Source organism: Sturnira hondurensis, unplaced genomic scaffold (assembly GCF_014824575.4).
Source record: "Sturnira hondurensis isolate 20B ecotype Veracruz unplaced genomic scaffold, ASM1482457v3 Scaffold0001872, whole genome shotgun sequence".
In the NCBI taxonomy this organism is placed as follows: domain Eukaryota; kingdom Metazoa; phylum Chordata; class Mammalia; order Chiroptera; family Phyllostomidae; genus Sturnira; species Sturnira hondurensis.
Genome location: NW_028074503.1, coordinates 33,245,803 through 33,265,635, shown reverse-complemented (window position 1 = coordinate 33,265,635; position 19,833 = coordinate 33,245,803). Strand labels below are relative to the sequence as shown.

The 19,833-nt window shown below is 48.6% G+C and overlaps 1 protein-coding gene across 1 annotated transcript in view; it reads left to right on the top strand.

Annotated features, from left to right (window-relative positions):
- KDSR (3-ketodihydrosphingosine reductase) overlaps window positions 1-19,606 on the top strand; it is a 32,889-nt gene extending 13,283 nt beyond the window's left edge. Inside the window, exons 6-10 of the mRNA XM_037035430.1 lie at window positions 1,557-1,748; window positions 7,547-7,630; window positions 12,261-12,344; window positions 14,906-15,007; window positions 17,547-19,606. Coding sequence (XP_036891325.1) covers window positions 1,557-1,748; window positions 7,547-7,630; window positions 12,261-12,344; window positions 14,906-15,007; window positions 17,547-17,666 — 582 coding nt within the window. The 3' untranslated portion in view covers window positions 17,667-19,606. The remainder of the gene's footprint in view (window positions 1-1,556; window positions 1,749-7,546; window positions 7,631-12,260; window positions 12,345-14,905; window positions 15,008-17,546) is intronic.
- The last annotated feature ends 227 nt before the right edge of the window (window positions 19,607-19,833 follow it).

Sequence of the window (19,833 nt, the reverse complement as noted above, 5' to 3'; positions counted from 1 at the left end):
AGTCTACCCGGCACCTGAAAAGCGCACAGGTGCCGTTGTTCAGATCTTCTGTGTCCTTCCCGATTTTGTGACAACTTGTTGTGCCAACCTTTGAAAAAGAGGTATTGAAATCTCCGATTATAATCGTGTACTTGCCTATCCGACTGTTGGCAAGCAGACTCTTAGTCGATGGTCTCGACTTTCAGCCCCGTGTTCCCGTCCCTGCCCCCCCCCAGCTGCTCCTGCCCCCACCCAGGAGCCTTCTGGGGGTCCTGTGCCACGCACTTTTTAGCTTCTCCACTCCTTGCTCAGCATTCGGTTCTCTGCTGAGTTAGTTATCTGCCGCCTATGCTTCTGTTCTTCAACTTTCGAACTATTTCCTATGCTCTTTTGGATTCTTTAAAAATGTATGTATGTTTTTCACCGAAGTTGTAGTGGAGGTTTCTGAAGGGGCCGAGGGTGTCCCTGGGACGCAGTGTACCACCGTGTTTCCAAATACTGTTTTAGAGAATTGTTATTGGGATAATACAATGATATTAAAAGATATTTGGGGAGGGGGCAGTAAGGAATCCCAGCATCCTAACACAGTTGCCTGAAATTTTCTGCTTCCTTGGTCCTTGGTTTCATGCCTACACACATGTGCTTTTTTTTCGTATTTGATATAGTTACAGTCACAGTGTAAATTCATCATCTGCCCTCGACTCTTTTTAAACTTACAGAATAAAGATGCCCCCCCCCCCCGATGTTTCTGGTTGTTATTTCTAAAAGTGATCTATCATTCTATTGAATTAACATGTCACGATGGACTCAACGTTCCCCCAGTGAAGTGCTTGGTTTCACATGGCGATCGATCTAATATTTTTACAAGACTTTTGACGTAAAAACACTTCAATGCACGTCGTCTTACATTTTCAAGTGGAAGTGCAAGATTTTTAAGAGTTCCCAGGATGAGGAGAAAGTAGACTGTAGGTAGTTGGGTAAGATCCTCCCCATTTTAGTATAAAAGCCAGCACGTACTGAGAACCGACTCTGGGCCGGCACCCGACCTGGATTCCCTCTCTCACCCTTGCGGCAGCCCTGTGAGAGAATTCTGTGGTGGGGACCCTGTTTTCAGCTGCGCGGGGCTTCCTTGTGTGTCATCGGGAAGGTAGGAAAGGGTAGAGCCGAGGCTTCAGACCTCAGCCCAGGCTGTCAGTGTCAGGCACTGTCCTGGTCTCTCTGTGGTCTTTCTGGAGCTTAGCACTAAAGGGCTGGACCTGCTTGGAAGCTCATTTCTAACACTGCCTGGCCAATGGTATTACCTGCAAGGAGAAAAAGCATTTTGACCTATTTTCAGCAAAGACAGAACTGTGGTCATTGTGAGAACGCAAGACCAGATCGAAACAGACTTTAGATAATAGATCCCGAGCATCACGGCTCAGTTACGGGGTCGTTTTTGCGTTCATTCACTTGTTCATTCATTCACTCATTCATTCAAGGAATCCACCTATCTTCCACCCGGAGAGCAGACCAGATACCTGGGAGTGTGTGCAGCCTTGTGGCTTTGACCTTGCCCGTGGCCTCTTTGTTCCCTGCAGAAACTAATGAGCATAAACTACCTGGGCAGCGTGTACCCCAGCCGAGCCGTCATCACCACCATGAAGGAGCGCCGGGTGGGGAGGATCGTCTTTCTGTCCTCCCAGGCGGGACAGGTGGGACTCTTCGGCTTCTCCGCCTACTCTCCGTCCAAGTTCGCTATCAGGGGCTTAGCGGAAGCACTGCAGATGGAGGTAAGCGCTGTCCGCGGGTTTATACATCTTCCTGTCAGCTCAGCGAATGTTCCCCTTTGGCTGGTGGCTCCTTTACACACGTCGTTCTGTTGAATTACAGATTTGTAAACTTGACAAATTTGCAAGAGCATTGGCTCTGTGCCCGCATCTTGCGATTAAAACGCTAACATTTTTGTTGCATAAAATGATGGTAGTTGTGACGAGCAAAATGGCTGTGAGGTTTTTGCTTCCTTAGTTGAATACACAGAGTACTACTGAAGTCTTTATTACATCATTGGTCTGATACTGTGTGAGCATGTGTAATAAGGTTAAGCAGATATTTTTTTCTCTAACGGTGATTCTTGAACAAAGAAACCCATTGTCATGACTGGCTAACACAATTAGCATGTTTTTGAAGGGAACGCTGAAGCTGTCTAGCTGTGAGCTTTTAGACAAATCATTGAACTTGCTCTCAGTTTACTTATCTATAAAATGGGAGGGTTGGACTGAAAATAGTCATTGAGTTTCTTAAAGAAATATTGATAGCCCTGGCTGGTGTAGCTCAGTGGATTGAGCGCGGGCCTGCAAACCAAAGGATCACAGCTTGATTCCCAGTCAGGGCACATGCCTGGGTTGCAGGCCAGTTCCCAGCAGGGCACTCACGAGAGGCAACCATACATTGATATTTCTGTCCTTCTCTCCTTCCCTTCCCCTCTAAAGATAAATAAATAAAATCTTTAAAAAAANTGAAAATAGTCATTGAGTTTCTTAAAGAAATATTGATAGCCCTGGCTGGTGTAGCTCAGTGGATTGAGCACGGGCCTGCAAACCAAAGGATCACGGCTTGATTCCCAGTCAGGGCACATGCCTGGGTTGCAGGCCAGTTCCCAGCAGGGCACTCACGAGAGGCAACCATACATTGATATTTCTGTCCTTCTCTCCTTCCCTTCCCCTCTAAAGATAAATAAATAAAATCTTTAAAAAAATATTGATAAGAGCGATGCCTTTTTATTTTCAGTTTGTCGAGCCTTTTGAGTCAGAGGGGGAAGTGAGGATTAGTGTCAGAGTAAGTGCCTGTTGTGATGTCACAGCCTTGGGCCTCAGCTGCGTGGAGTAGGCTTCCGTAGTTCTGTCACTGGGGAGTGCTTAGAGACCCTCACCCAGACCTGGCCAGAGTGGCGGACTGAAAAAGGCAAGGCAAGATTGTACTGCTGTAATCAGTGCAGAAATATAACATTGCAGGTTAGAGACCTGGAAGAGAATTCACCGTGGCCAGGCCTCTTAGAGTAACTGTGTGATTTGAGAATCCTATCTAACAACTTAGATTGGCAGTTGGAACATAATTTCTCTGTCATGGTCCAGATGGTGATATTTTAGCCTTTGAGAGCTCAGTGGTTTCTGTCATAACTACTCAAGCCTCCTGTGATAGCAGGAGAGCAGCTGTGGCCAGGTACCAATAAAACTTTATTGATAAAAACAGGGCAAGGTTTAGCCTTGCAGATGTACCTTGCTGACCCCTGATTTAGAAAATCCCTAGAAGATGGTATGGCGCAGTGGATTGAGCACGGGCTGCGAAGCCAAGGGTCACAGGTTCAATTCCCAGTCAGCGCATGTGCCAGGGCTGGGGACCAGGTCCCCAGTGGGGGCCACATGAGAGGCAACCACACATTGATGTTTCTCTCCCTTTCTTTTTCCCTCCCTTCCCCTCTCTAAAAAAAATAAAATAAAAATCTTTAAAAAAAAAAGAAAAGAGAATTCCTAGAAGAGCCCTTGGTGGTAAGTGACACGGACCCGCTCTGCCTAGATAGCGACGAGCGTTGCTCTTTAGTGAGCCATCCGGTCAGTGACAGAGTTCTGAGGTGCCATTGAGGGACCGATACACTGTGCCATTCTTCTCAAAGGAACCAGCCCCAAATCTCCTATTCATCAACCTGCTTAATGCTGTAATCAGTTATTGGCCTTCGATTAGCCAAGAGCACACATACAACTGGGACATTTCAAACAAGTGTCAGCATTTCTTTTGCAGTTTTTCCGTTGAGAACTCTCTTTGTGAGTGACCATTTTCTTTGTATAACAGTTTTGTGAAATCCTTGAGGCAGACTATGTTATGCCACCCTATAGGTCAGAAAGCTGAGTTTTCAAGTTCATAGAGTTGCTCAAAGCCCCGTGGTGACTTTGTGACCCAAACAGTGACAAAACCCTGGCGTTAGAGCTTCGTTTCTGCCTCTGTCCTCCAGCAGACCAGCAGAGAACCTTCTGTAATTCAGGTTAGAAGTGGCCTCACTCATCTGCTGGTTGCCTTAGCCCTTGACTTTGGTCTTAGAAACCTAGTAGGGGAAGTGGTGTTTTGGAAGTGACAGATGTGCCCATAAGGGCTTTTCATCCCTATGTCTTATCTTGCAGAGCCACCTCAGGATTGAGTAATTTAGGGCAAAGCGTATAATGAATGTAACATGGGTGGCCTGGTTTTGCTTAAGACAGAATGGAGATGTTAGTGAAGAAGAGGGAAAAGAATGTAAGTGGCTGTTGTGGAGTCCCTGCAGCCTCTTTGTGACCAATGTGACCTGTATCCTGCAGGTAGCTGGCCTGGACCTGCCGGTCTCGACTTCCTTCTGTATTTGGACTCTATTCAAAATGTCCTCATATGCACAAAAAAATAAACCTATGTTGTGAAGAATAGGGTTTTTTTGGAAATTAATTCAATAATCCAAATCTAGTTTGTTCATAATAGAACTTGCATCAAAACAAATATTTCCCTAAAAACATCTGGTGGTGTGTTTTTAAAACCTACATAATTGAGGCTCTTTGGCCAGGGTGGTAGGGTTTTCAGTGAATGAACAGACCTGATAGAATTGTTCAAATGCTAACTGCTTTTGAGAATCCTTTTTGGTTTAACTCTTGATTCTTCCTGTCCCCCCCCTCCACCCCACCCCTTGCTCCAAAACTAAAGTCAAACCCTAGAGGTGTAGTACATACAACAAGTAATTTGGACAGAATGCTTTGTTGCATTTGTTTGCCTCCTACAAAGTCAGTCTTTTAGGTACAAATACATCAGTTAAAGATTCTTAAAGTTAACTTTTGGGGAAAGCAGAGACTAAGTAAAAGAAAACCTTGTCAGGATCCTGCTTGCCCCCTCCGGCTCCATCTCTTCCCATGTGGCCTGGAAGTCGGCGCACAGCAGCGCCTCCAACCCTCTCTGCATCCCCCGTGTCTCTGTTGGGGTGGAATTAGGAGGAACACACCTTAGGTGGGAGTATCCTGACAGTAAATCAGCTCCAGAGCAGGTGGTTGTCTTTCTGTTGAGGCTGAGCCCAGGCGGAAGGGAGAACGGGAAGCACAGGGTGGGGGAGAGCAGAAGGAGGAGAAGCAGACAGTGGCGAGGTGAGCAGGGAACCAGTTGGCAGAGTCCTGGCTGTAAATTCTTAGGAGGACAAGTGGTGATTTCTGGAGTCAGCAGTGACATAGCACAGACAAGTGAAGCCAAACTAACTTCATTTCCTTTTCTGCTGGGGTTGCGGGATTAGTCAATGAGAGGATAGATACAGTTTAATGTATTTAGATTTAGCACATTATCTGACCAAGAATTTCAGGAGATTGTAAGCTCCATGAGAGCAAGGGTTCTTCTGTCTGTTTTGCTCACATCCATATGCTTTCTTCTTAGAACAATACCAACAACACATAGCCATAATTCAGGATGTGTTTGTTGGATGAACGAATGAAATGGCTGGCTTACTAGCCACTGGGAGGAATCCAGGCAGAGGCTGAGAGAGTCATTTGGCTTCCCGACTATAGACAGGATACCGCATCCCAAAAGGGGTTGGACGGGTCTCTCCCAGCCCTGACCGTCTGTGCCCACGCCAGGAGAAAGCTGTTCTGAAACCCTGTTTTGCTTATTTGGAAGCTCAGCCAAAACCCTGAGTTTGAGAAACTTGAGAAACTCTGCTTTGAAATGCTGTCTTCCGCTGGCTGATGGGCCGCAATCCTTACTGTTGGGCAGCATGTCCGAGCTGTCAGCATCGGGCTTTACAGGGTCTGATGGCCACTTGTTGGCTTTCCTTGATTAAACTTCCTCATGGAGGTGAGCCCTGGCTTGAGTGGATTGAGGGCCGGCCTGCGAACTGAAAGATTGCTGGTTCGATTCCCAGTCAGGTCACATGCCTGGGTTGGGGTCCAGGTCCCCAGTTGGGAGCATATGAGAGGCCACCGATGGATGTACCTCTGACACACTGATGTTTCTCTTCCTCTCTTTCTCCCTCCTTTCCCCTCTCTCTAAAAAAAAGTAACCAAATAAAATCTAAAAAAATAATGATTGAGGTGACATTGGTCAGTAAAATTTCGTAGGTTTCAAGTGTACAGTTCTATGATACATCATCTGTGTATTGCCGTGTGTGTTTCCACCCAAAGTCAACTCTTCTCCCATCACCGTGTATTTGACCCCTTTACCCTTTACTACTCCTACCCCTTCCCTCTGGTGACCACCATACTGTTGTCTGGGTGAGTTTTTGCATGTCTTGTTTGTCCACGTGTTGCTTTCAGTTTTATATCCCGCATTCGAGTTCTCTGGTCTGTGTGCAAGGTCATGGGAGACAGTGTTTAAAGTTGCTTTCTCAAAAACAAGTGGAAGAGAACCTGCTTGCTCATCAGCCTCCCCGCCTGGCCTGAATCCAGAGCCATTTGTGGGCATAGCTGGGCTCTGACGCTGCGTGCCCGGTCAGTGCCGAGGGAGCTCCCATGCCCTGGGTGCCCCGGGCGTCCTGGGGCCCCGCCGACACAGACGTCCCCTCTGCTCTTTCATGGCCCTGGTGGCTGCCAGGGGACCTGCTGTCCACACAGTCCTCTGGGGCCTTATGGCTCACAGGCTGCAGAACCGAGCTCTGTGGAGGGATCCGAGGAGAAAGGGCTCTGTGATGGGAAGGGACCCCAGGAGGTGCTCCAAGGCTGCTGCCCTAGGTGTTCCTGCTGTGTTCGTTCAGCCTCTGTAAGACCCCCAGTGGCCAGACCTACCATCAGCTGCCTGTCCACTTCCAAGCCAGAGAAAGTCATGGGAGAGGTTTGGATGGGGTGAACCACCACCAGAAGAGTTGCTAAGAATCTGGGTTGAGAGGGCTTTGGAAAGGGTATGTCCCATCAGACCATCAGGAGGAGCTTCTGGAATTGGTGAGGGCCTGTGTTTGAGGGGGAAGTTTGGAGGCAGCAGGGCAGTGAGGTAAGAGTGCCTAAGAAGGTGCTCTTCCATACTGCCCGAGGGGCCAGGTGAGTCTCCCCGGTGGGAGGGAGCTGTGAGGAGCCCCTGGACAGCGTTTCTGTATGTAAATGAGGGGGGAGGGGAGGGGTCTGAATGACCTCAACTCACCTTGTGGATGAAATCTACGGAACCAGAGATTCAAGAGTGGTGTGAGGGGAACACGTCTGCAGCCTGCTGGCGGAGCAGCAGGCCTAGGCCCTGAACCCAGGGCCTGAGCAGCAGGCAGAGTGGCCAAGGGGACTCTTTTAGTGTTGTCTCTGTCTCTTTGTCACTGGCACCAGCAGGAGGGGTGAATGGCTATCTGTGTTAGGATCTGCTGTCGTCTGGAGTGGAAGTTAGGATGAGCCTTGGACTTTATTTCTGAATGAGCTTCCTGGGGAGGCCTTTCCTGGCTCAGGGGGTGGTGCTTTCACTCCTGGGGGTCCCCTGTCAGCCTGGGCCACCTTGGAGACCAGCAGGCAGCATCTGGTCCTGCCTGGGACCCCACGCAGGCTGACAGGGGTGGGGGGGGTGGGGGGCGGACGCGCAGGTGTGTCTTGTTTACTGAGGTGTAGCTGTTGTTTCTGAAATGCAGGTGAAGCCCTACAATGTCTACGTCACCGTCGCCTACCCGCCCGACACAGACACACCTGGGTTTGCAGAAGAAAACAAGACAAAGGTAAGTGCCCCTCTGTGCCCTGACTCAAGTCTTTAATGTCGCAAACTTCTTTTCTGATTTTCTCCTTGCACACTCCAGCAGTGGAGGCACTTTCATCAGTCAGAAAGTTGAATGCCTTTCAATTAATGTGCTAGTACAGGCCTCTGAACTTTCTGAAACGTTCATCTTGGAGAATGCAGCTGTATTTTCAAAGGCCTTGAGTTTTGCTAATAGTCGTTTAGGCCTTGTTGAATTAACAGGGTATCCATATCTTTAGGATGGAGCGTGCAGCCTGTATTTTTAACTAATGAGATGGTATTCTTTAGAAACTGCATTCTCACCCCTGAACTTGAAAACCTGGTTGCTGTTCCATTGTCTCCCTGTGGAGGTCTAATGGGCACCCCAGACTCTAATGTTTCCAAAACCGGACTTTTGATTCCCTCTCAGTCTCCCTCGTTATTTTCATCTCATTACCTGGCTCCCAGCGCTCACCCAGTGGCACAGGCTATGAACCGGAAGCCAGCCGGATTCTTCCTCTGGGCCCCCTGTCAGAACATATCCCAAATTTGACCTGTTTATTTATTTGTTTTTAAAGATTTTATTTATTTATTATTAGAGAGAGGGAAAGGAGGGAGAAAGAGAAAGAAACATCAGTGTGTGGTTGTGCCTCTTGCACGCCCCCATCTGGGGACCAGGCCTGCAACCCAGGCATGTGCCCTAACTGGTAATCGAACCAGCGACTCTTTGGTTTGCAGGCTGGCACTCAGTCCCCTGAGCCACACCAGCCAGGGCTGACCTGTTTATCTTTAACTGTATGCGTCACTACCATTCTAGCAGTGACAGCCACTGATATTTTTGCCTCCACTTACTTCACTAGCTTCAAACTGGTCTGCCTGCTTCCATTCATCTGCCGTGGGGTCTGTACTTCATAGAGTCATTGGCGGCCTTTTTAAAACTTGAGTCAGGTCTTGTCAGTTCCCTGTGTAAAACACTCCTGTGATGTAAAAAAAAAAAGACCGAACACCTCTTGGGCAGCAGTGTGAGGGAATGTTCTAGAATGGTGAAAATGTGCTGTTTCACTCCCTTCACATGGCAGTTCTGGAGCACCAGGAGTGTGGTGAGTGGGGTTGAGAAATTGGATTTTCGACTTTATTTAATTTTTACCTACCCAAAGTTAAAATTAAATAGAGCATGTTGACATCATGCCTGGAGCAGAGTCCGAAGGCCTAGCATAAGGTCCCCAGCGTCTGGGCCGCAGTCGCCCGCCTGCCTTCAGCGTTTCCTCCTCCTCCTCGGGCTCAGTTCCACCAGCTCCCTGGGCTGTCGTCACCCGCGGGCTTCACTCTTGCTGTCCCGTCTGGATGTTTGAATAGGTCACTCCCTTGGTGCTTCCCATCTCTGTGCAGAGGTCGCTTCCCCGACCGTAGCTCTGTATCGCTCTCTGATGGCACCCCCGCCCCCCGGGTGGTCTCCATCCTCTGGCTCTCCATTTCCTCCAGGGTGCGGGTCGCCTCTGGACACGGCCAGGCACACAGCAGCTGCCCGTGGTCCTGAGCGGGACGCAGAGCTTTGCGTTTTGTTCGGAGGAACCTCCTCTGTGCCCTGCTGCATGGGAGCTGCTCTGAGCACGTGAACCCAGTGGGGAGGAAAGGAGTCAATCAGAACTTACCACCTCGAACTGGCGTCCCTTGGTTTTCTTCTCCGTCATAGTGAGGCTTAGTGTCAATCCCCATCGCATAAAAACGGCCACTGGGGCTCCGTAGGCCGTGTAGTTGCAGAAAGATGTTTATGATTTAGAAGCTTTTTTCCTATTCGTTTCTCTCCAGTTCTGCCTCCTTTAAAATTACTGCCATTTCAAAGAAATAAATTTAAGCCAAATGTCTGTCTCAGAATAAGCAGGGAATCTGCTAAGCAGATTTGCAGCATTTGAAGCAGTCTTTTAGTTTGAAGCCAACGCTGACAAAGGGTGGTGATTTCCCTGTGAAGATGTGATTTTGATGTTAAGTTGGGGTTTTTTTCCCCACCACTAAAATGTTGGGCAGACTTCTTAGGGAAAATCAAATCCTACGTTGGCCTGTAGTNGAGAGAGAAAGAAACATCAGTGTGTGGCTGCCTCTTGCACGCCCCCATCTGGGGACCAGGCCTGCAACCCAGGCATGTGCCCTAACTGGGAATCGAACCAGCGACTCTTTGGTTTGCAGGCTGGCACTCAGTCCCCTGAGCCACACCAGCCAGGGCTGACCTGTTTATCTTTAACTGTATGCGTCACTACCATTCTAGCAGTGACAGCCACTGATATTTTTGCCTCCACTTACTTCACTAGCTTCAAACTGGTCTGCCTGCTTCCATTCATCTGCCGTGGGGTCTGTACTTCATAGAGTCATTGGCGGCCTTTTTAAAACTTGAGTCAGGTCTTGTCAGTTCCCTGTGTAAAACACTCCTGTGATGTAAAAAAAAAAAGACCGAACACCTCTTGGGCAGCAGTGTGATGGAATGTTCTAGAATGGTGAAAATGTGCTGTTTCACTCCCTTCACATGGCAGTTCTGGAGCACCAGGAGTGTGGTGAGTGGGGTTGAGAAATTGGATTTTCAACTTTATTTAATTTTTACCTACCCAAAGTTAAAATTAAATAGAGCATGTTGACATCATGCCTGGAGCAGAGTCCGAAGGCCTAGCATAAGGTCCCCAGCGTCTGGGCCGCAGTCGCCCGCCTGCCTTCAGCGTTTCCTCCTCCTCCTCGGGCTCAGTTCCACCAGCTCCTTGGGCTGTCGTCACCCGCGGGCTTCACTCTTGCTGTCCCGTCTGGATGTTTGAATAGGTCACTCCCTTGGTGCTTCCCATCTCTGTGCAGAGGTCGCTTCCCCGACCGTAGCTCTGTATCGCTCTCTGATGGCACCTCCGCCCCCCGGGTGGTCTCCATCCTCTGGCTCTCCATTTCCTCCAGGGTGCGGGTCGCCTCTGGACACGGGCAGGCACACAGCAGCTGCCTGTGGTCCTGAGCGGGACGCAGAGCTTTGCGTTTTGTTCGGAGGAACCTCCTCTGTGCCCTGCTGCATGGGAGCTGCTCTGAGCACGTGAACCCAGAGGGGAGGAAAGGAGTCAATCAGAACTTACCACCTTGAACTGGCATCCCTTGGTTTTCTTCTCCGTCATAGTGAGGCTTAGTGTCAATCCCCATCGCATAAAAACGGCCACTGGGGCTCCGTAGGCCGTGTAGTTGCAGAAAGATGTTTATGATTTAGAAGCTTTTTTCCTATTCGTTTCTCTCCAGTTCTGCCTCCTTTAAAATTACTGCCATTTCAAAGAAATAAATTTAAGCCAAATGTCTGTCTCAGAATAAGCAGGGAATCTGCTAAGCAGATTTGCAGCATTTGAAGCAGTCTTTTAGTTTGAAGCCAACGCTGACAAAGGGTGGTGATTTCCCTGTGAAGATGTGATTTTGATGTTAAGTTGGGGTTTTTTTCCCCACCACTAAAATGTTGGGCAGACTTCTTAGGGAAAATCAAATCCTACGTTGGCCTGTAGTGCCCATAGGGGGCGCCATTGTGCCTCTAAATCTAATGTGTGTCTAGTGCCTCGTGGCTATACCAGCCTCACAGTCTGGAAGAGTGAATCCTGGCACCTTCAAAAGGGCCTTTCTCCTAATTCAGGTTTAGCAAGAAATACTGGGCTTTAATGAAATGCTCTGCTTTCCTATTTTAAGAAGATACATTCTGGTTTTAATTTTAATTCTTTTCAGCCGGCACAGTAAATAAAATTTACAGCTTTGTTCAGTTAAGGCTTCAATTTTGAAACTTCTAACAAATCCCCTTCTAAAGGATTTTTGAGTGTTCGTGCGCATCACCACAAAGATTTTTTTAAATTCAGGGGAGAAAAAGACACTGTCCACAAAGAATTTAGGAGGTAAATTGTAAACACACAGGCAGCTATAATATGCATTAACGCAGAAGTGTTCAAAGACAAGAGAGTACTGCCAGTTACACATTCACAGAAGCTTTTTGTGACAGCAGAGTTAACCAAAGGCTAGGGTTTGGGGTTCTCCCGCCCCGACCCAGTACCAAGCACATAGACACAGGAGGGACCTGGCACTCCGTACTTTAACTTACAGTCTCCTCGGGGCCTTCTAAGAAACAGCTGCAGTGTGGAATGGCGCTGTGGCTGTCCCTGCTTGGGCCCTCTGCTCTGCCCAGGTGTCAGTCCTCCGCTGGCCTGGAGAACGGTGACCACAGAGATGCAGGCCTATGAGCAGACTTGCTCAGGGCTCCCAGTCTCAGCTCTGCGGGAACCCCACCGGTCAGGGTCTGGTCAGCAGCGAGGATTCAGGAGGGGTGGTTACTGGTCTCTCCTACCAGTGGTGTGTTCTCGTTCACGCTCTGATGGTCCTTGTTGGGAGCCGAGACCCCACGTCCTACAGAGAGTGGCCAGGGCCTCTGTCTGGGTTCAGGTTCTGGGCTGAAGTTTGTACAGTGACCAGGTAGGAACTGATGGAGAATCCAGATGGACCTAATTCCCAAAATAGGAACCTACTCAAAGGTAGAAAATTGAACTTATTTCTAAACCAGGGGGGATGGGAGGGGCGGGGAGGGCTGTAAGAATTTTATTGATTTTCTTTTCGTATAATGGTGTTGCTGTGTCCATTCTCCACTTTAGCCTTTGGAAACCCGCCTTATTTCAGAGACCACGTCCATCTGCACACCAGAGCAAGTGGCCAAGCAGATCGTCAAAGATGCCATAGTAAGTCAGTCCTGGTTTTCTTTAGTAATAGCTGTAGTTCTGTACTTCCGAAAAGGTATTTGTCCCCAGGCCTATTTCAAAAAAAATTTACTGTACACTTTTGGTCAACTTCATCACATCTAGTATGAGACTGTGCTTTTCTTCCCCGAGAAAAGTTACTGATTCCATGTTAATTAGCAGGCTTTGGGGAAATGAATTCTACAGGGTCCGGCACCAATAAGGCCCCTGTTTTATTGCAGAATCTTGTATGACAGAATCATAAGCATGTGATTCTGGAACATAACGAGAGCACACTCAAGCACACCGCGTGACGTTTCAGGTGAAACGTCCAAATTACCACTATCAGTTATTACACCCATATTATGACCCTGCCAGTCACACTCACGCAGGAGTCTCTTCTGCTGGGCCCTGTAGTGTATCCTGACCTTAGGAACAGATTGACTGGTGTGGGTGTGAGAACACTGGTTCTTTGGGGAGAAAAGGAGACTGACATGTCAATGAAACGCTCTGTGTACTCCATGCTGCCTGCTGCCTCCTTTTCCCTTTCCCACAGTAGTTTCAGTTTTATATCATTTTAGGTACCTTGCCAGACTCGTGGGTTTTTCTTTCACCTCCCTCCTTTCCAGAATCATTTTCCCAAATGTTCACTCACGAGAAAGTGCAGCCAACCCTCTGGGCCCTCCCACCGTCAACCCAGATCCTGTGCTTCTGGGCTACGGAGTTTATGTGGAATCAAGAAGGTTATCTTCAGAAACCACGTGCTGTTTTGTAGAACAATACACGTGCCCGAGGCTTTGGACAACATTCCTGTTAACCCACACACAGAAAAAATAGCCAGGGATGGGGCGTGTCTGGAAACCTAAGGCCGAACTTAGGAAATCCGAGGACCCCTGGAACGAGAGGTGTCGGGACACTGTGCCCGAGGCCGACCTGAGCAGAATACGAGACGTCTCCAGCTCTGCGAAAATGCACGCAGACACGGGGAGGACTTTGCCCTGCTGTGGGCGAAGGCGTGGAAAGGGCACCGTGGATGGGGTGGACTTTTTGTGTTTGCTGCTTATCTCGGGTCACAGCAAATAGTCTGTTTTCAATGATCTGAAACGTCTCTTTGTGGGGCAGCAGGACTCATTCAGGCTGGTGGTGGTCGTGCTCCTTCCCCTCCTGACCACTTTGTACCCTCCAGGGTGGACAACCCCGGAGAACTTTGGCTTACGTGGGTTGTCTTTGCCCTATTACAAGTGGAAACTGTGTAACTTTCCAAACATTTATGAGTCCCATTTAAACGAACAGTAACAAACCCGCTACATTTTAATGTAACATTTTTACAACCATAATCATTTCTCAAAACAAACCTTTGGTGGAAGGAGAGGCTTAGTTTTACACGGCAGTGGTCGCCTCACTGTGTGTGTTCCTGGAAGGCAGCTGGGTTCTCCGAGCCGCTTCTGAGAACATATTCATTCTGTTGTCACATGTGGTTTTGAATGAAGGGTACAGAGAAAACCTGGCCTTACATAGACACATACTTGTGTGAGGGAAGGGTATTTCACAAAGTTTTCAGATCACCACGGACATGCTTTTCTGGTTGGAAACCCACGCTGGATGAAGACTAGTTTCTTCAAGATCAGTTGCAGTGTGTTGGTAGAAACTCGGTTAATGAACTTTTTGTTCTCTGTGGCAGGAAAATCCATTGGTCTTTGCACTTTGAATGTTTTGGACCCATTCATGATTTTGTAACGGCATGCATTAGTCATTCGGAAAATATGGGTTCACCGAGTTATCCAAAAGCTTGCATTTATTAATGTGGCTGCTGCTCTTATAAAAAGTCTTCATCTAGTGGGAAGCTGACAGTCGCGTGGAAAGCTCAGAATTCAACACTGGCCATAAACACTGCCGATTTTTCTTAACACGACAGGACATTTCATTAATTTTCCATAAAAGATACCGCGTTTTTCCCCAAACACGGAGGGTGCGGAACCCTAGGTTGTCTGCCCGTGGTTCTTGCAGTTAAAGTGGCGTTCCCCGAGCAGAGCAGCAGGTTTCACGACTTAAGCCGTGGGGAGAGGGGCGTTCACTTCCAAGAAGACATGTCCTCCGTGGTTGGGATTTAATAAAACAATCCATTTCACCGCCTTATCAAGGGCATTTTAAAGCAAAACTGACAAATTTTAAAATGTTACAAGGTCTTTCAGAATTTCTGTCTTCTTCGTATAGTTATCACCGCGGGGGTGTGTGTAGCGGTGAAGAGGTGCCACTATTGTGATTTGTGCTAAGGAGCTAGCATTTTGCAAATGTCACTCGGTCAAAAAGTCCACAAATGCTTTCGTGTTATGATGACGATCATTTTGTCCGCGTGGACACCCAGGTTCCTCAGACTGGCCCATGTTTTGGGAACCTCCCATCTAGCCATCAGCCCCTCTGCCAAGGCCATGGTCGTACTGAGCTGTGCTTTGTCAGCCTCCCATCCCACCCTGGGTCAACGGACACAGTTCCCTGTTCCTGACATGTTGATTCCTTTCCCTGTAACTCCTGTTTCTTCTTTCTTTTCTCTTCTTTCCTTTTAGCAAGGGAACTTTAACAGTTCCATTGGCTCAGACGGGTACATGCTCTCGTCCCTTACCTGTGGGATGGCTCCTGTCACTTCCATCACTGAAGGGCTCCAGCAGGTAAGCAGTGCCTAGGCCAGCAGACAGACGGACAGACGACAGACAGCGCCTCTCATTAAACCTCCACGAGAAAAGGCTAAATAAAGGAAGACTTGGCAGCTTGATCTGAGCATGTGAAAAATTCTCATTCAAGCAGCAACTTTCTCCCCACCTCTCCCGGGGACAAGTCACTGGGAAGCAGGGTGAGGATTTCACCCAGGGAGCTCAGGGCGGGGAAGAAGGCTTCCCCCCCTGAGGGATGCCTGCAGTTCATTCGGGACACAAACAGTTAACTGCTCCTCAAGGAGCCTGGGGGCCCTGTTTGCTTCTGGAGCATCAGCTGTAAACTCCAGGGGCCCCCAGACCAATGGGGTGGCACTAACACGGTGTGAGATAATGAGTTACACTACAGGGGCTGCTCTCAAGAGACAAGGCCTCCGGTGGTGCAAGGTGGGTTGGGGCCAGGACACGGGGGAAGGCTGCCTGGGCCGGGGCTGCCCAAGCACTGAATTAGGTGCCGTAGACCACGTCCAGACGGAATGTCTGAATGCCTTAGCTGTCGGTTTTCCGCCCTCTTCTCTGTAACATACCCACGATGCCGCCATTCCCTCTCAGAGGCAGGCACTCTGTGACATGTTAGCCCTCCCTCTCAGTCCCTGCTTTCTCCACCATCTCCCTGGTTGTGCCTGTGGCCAGCTTCCCTCCGGTTTTTACATTTCTCAAAGTCAGCCTTGTGCACACATCAGAGCAGCACAGAGGTTTCCGAGGCTAGGAGAAGCAGCGGCCCCTCATCCCCCATTTCACCTTCTGAGAAGCAGTCGCACGCCGTCCTGTCGGCCGGACATGTGGAGAGTGACCTCCGTGCGTCTCGGTTACACACGGAACAGCCGCTTGCACTCGGCCGCTCCCTGTGAGATCGGGCACTGACTCCCAGGCCCCCTCCCCACACTCACACCCACCCCTTCTCCCTCCTCACCCTCCCTTTGTAGTGATACTGAGCTTTAGGTTACATCTGCATTAGGATCGTCATTTAAAAAACGACGTTTAGCCCTGGCTGGTGTAGCTCAGTGGATTGAGCGCGGGCCTGCGAACCACAGGATCACGGTTTGATTCCCAGTCAGGGCACAGGCCTGGGTTGCGGGCCAGTTCCCGGTTCCTGGTGGGGGACGCACAAGAGGCAACCATACATTGATATTTCTGTCTGTCTCTCTCTCTCACTCTCTCCTTCCCCTCTAAGATAAATAAAGAAAATCTTTAAAAAATGACGTTTAAATGCCGTGTAACATACACATCATTCATTTCTTTTTCTTGTATTTTCCCTGAAACTGCTGTGGGCCTTTTTAATGTGTGACTTCTGTGGATTATTCCTGGTTACAGTCTTCATTGCCATCAGAAACGTCAGATGCTCTTACCAGTGTCACCTTCCGGAAGGTGTTTCTCCTAGCACCTGCCGCCAGGACTGGCTGCCCGCATGCCTGGGCGCAGCTGGCGCCACCCCTACCCCCCACGTGTGGTCATCCCGGGGACCCCCGTGTCACGTGACTGCCTTTCTTGGTTGTCCCCCTCACATTGGCTGTTTATGCCTAGTAGCTTTCAGGGGAAAAGGTGTGCAGCAGGCAAAGTTTTTGAGACCTTGCACACTTATTTGAAGATGTTTTTCTGTAGTTTTATGCTGTTCGAGAATCCCCCTTAGAGGCGATAGTAGTGAGTCTTAGTGGAAAAAGTGAAAGTGAGCAGAGATGGTTATTTGCCATCTTGACCCTGAAACTTTAAAGGTCTTTCTCCAGTTGGTTGTCTCTCCGATTCAGGACTAACCTCCTGGAGGGCGGGCCCAAACCTGCTCTCAGGCACCTGGCCTAGGGTCTGACTTTGCGATCAGACCGTGACTGTTAAGGCAAGTAAGCCCCGATTGTAGTCTGGTTGTTCGTGATGCTGGAGCAGATTTTTCCCGAGCTTTAGCACCCCGAGGCTGCTAGCAATGCCTGTTTTTCTTTGTTTAATTTGAATACATGAAACGGGCCTGTGTTCTGTCCTTACCTGTCTGGCAGGCACTGCGTGTCCGGTGATGCAGAGCAAACAGCTCCTGCCCTCGGTGTTTTATTGACACTAACCGAGTTTTCATCATCCTTCTCCTTGCCGCAGGTTAGAAGACGTGGGTCAGAAACTATTTATTAGCGGCATTTCCTGCACGCTCTTGAAACATGCTGTTGTACTGTGCTGTTGGTTGAGTTCATGGGTCTGTCTTTATCTTCCAGGTGGTCACCATGGGCCTTTTCCGTATGCTGTCTTTGTTTTACCTGGGAAGTTTCGACAACATAATTCGTCGCTGCATGATAGAAAAAGCAAAATATNGGCACTGCGTGTCCGGTGATGCAGAGCAAACAGCTCCTGTCCTCGGTGTTTTATTGACACTAACCAAGTTTTCATCATCCTTCTCCTTGCCGCAGGTTAGAAGACGTGGGTCAGAAACTATTTATTAGCAGCATTTCCTGCACGCTCTTGAAACATGCTGTTGTACTGTGCTGTTGGTTGAGTTCATGGGTCTGTCTTTATCTTCCAGGTGGTCACCATGGGCCTTTTCCGTATGCTGTCTTTGTTTTACCTGGGAAGTTTCGACAACATAATTCGTCGCTGCATGATAGAAAAAGCAAAATATGAAACCGCAGACAAAACTGCCTAAACCTTGGAAAGAAGGAGGGTTTCTAAATAACGCGAGCAGCTTGCTGCTGGACGGGACCCAGTCTTTGGACCACAGACGCTTGTGTGTTGATTTTGAATATGTCAGATGGGACCAGCGGTCTCCAGCAACCTGGCTGTGAGCGAGGAGATAGAAGTTCAAGTGCAGACAATGTTATTAATACTATGCAAACATGGACTAGGAGACCATCTGGTTCTCTGGGAGGGGAGGTGATGACGGTAGAACGAATAGGTACGAGCAGGTCAGGAACGGGATTCCAGAGTTATCCTTCACCTTGTTTCTAGTTGTTCTTTTCCCTGCGTAGAGATCAAGCCCAGGAATGGACTTTGACCCGTAAGACATTGTGAGGACTTTTGAAACCTGCCATGTAAGGCGGTGTATGGGTTTCCGAAGCCTTCCCCCCCTCTTTAATTTCATGTATTTTATTCAAGATGAGTTTTACATGTTGCGGGTGAGCCCGAATACCTACTAATGTCTCTGGCGCCCTGTGCGGCTTGCTGGTGGACGCTGGTGGATTCTCTTGCTCTTGGAGTTTCCGTAACACTCCGAGAGGATGGGGGATCAATGCAGAGAAGAGAAAGGGGGTGGGTATTTCCCGGTGGGACAAACCGTGCTCTCTTGTCTTCTTTAGGTTCCAGTTATTAGGGCGCTTCTCACTTTTCACTCAGGGGGAAAGGCAGCCTCCTAAAATGTTTTTTTTCGAAGAGAAATAAAATCTTAGCAGCTTAAATGTTTGCAGTTTCCTCACTAGCTGTGGTGAGCTGAGGTTTCATTCCATTGTATCAACAGTTTATGCTCATCTCTTCCTTTCCAAGTTTGCTTATGCTATTATAACATTTTTTGTTTAAAAAAAAAAAGACCAGTTAAAAAATTTTGACTTGACTTTTTCAATTCATTCATGAATTGATGAAAACAAACAAAAAAATTAAGACGTGAGACGTTCTTCTTCCAATATATATGTAACTCTTAGGAAAGGCTGGTGATAGCAGATTTAAATTTCGGTCATTAAGGGAAACAAGTTGGACAACCAGGCTGATTTGGAAGATGGTTGTTTTGGAGTGAAATGACCACCGAGTTCTTCCTGTGAGCAATTCTCCCACGGGCCTGGCGGGTTCTAGATCGTGAAGGAAGCACCGTCAGCCTACTCACAGCACAGCTCTGGCACCCGCGGCCCCGAGAGTGCTGTCTCTGGACGACAAGCTCTGTTGCCCACGCATGGGTTCCCACAGCAAGTGCCTGTGGTGAGTCCCAGCCAGCAAACCCACTTCGTCCTGCCCCGTGCACTGCCGACTGAGCTCGGCCGCCTTCATGGTAACGCCACGCCCCCTCGCGCGGTCAGAATGCGTGTTCAGCAGCACCTTCGGCCCACTTGGGCGAGACAGACCACTCCTGAAGAGGAAAGTTTTTATTGTTAAAAAAAAAAACTTTATAAAAGATTGAAGACCTAAAAATGAGAGCAAAGAGTTTCTTTCCTCTTGAGTTTGTAATCCTCTTGACGTTAAAATGACTTAATTTTTTGAAAGTAAGATGTATAATGGCTTTAATCCGTGGGGTCTTATTAATCAAAAGCCGAGAATGGCCTATTTAAACCCTGTCAATGGCAGGAGCAGTTACAATTTAATGTGTGTGTTGCTTGGGGTGATCTCAGTGTGGTGGCTGGGGGTGGTTCGATGGCCCCCCCTCATGTTGGGAACCTCGGCCTTTGGTCTCCATCACCTCTGACTCTGTGCAGTGTCAGAAACGTAGTAAGAGCTGTATTTTCCTAATTCACAGAAAACAGTTACATTCCTCTCTGGGTTTTTCTCAATTTTATTCTTTTCTCATAAATATTCCTTGAATGTTGGCACCTTCTGCTCGCTGCGCTGTATGGAAATCTAGTCCAAGATGGTGTCTCATGTAATAAACCTACCTAATTAACAGCAGTTATTTTAATATTCATTTCTCAAGGTGTCCTCCTAGACAGGACTGTGACCACAGGTGATCTGCTGCCTGGACAAGTGTAGGACCCCTGATCCATGGTGGGAGGTGACGTCCCCAGCCCAGCCAAAGCTCAGGCCTGCGGGCATTCCTGGAGACACGCCGCCGGGGAAGGGGCTTGTCACAGACATCGCAGGGCCACAGCGCTTTATCCAAACAGCTGTGAAAATCA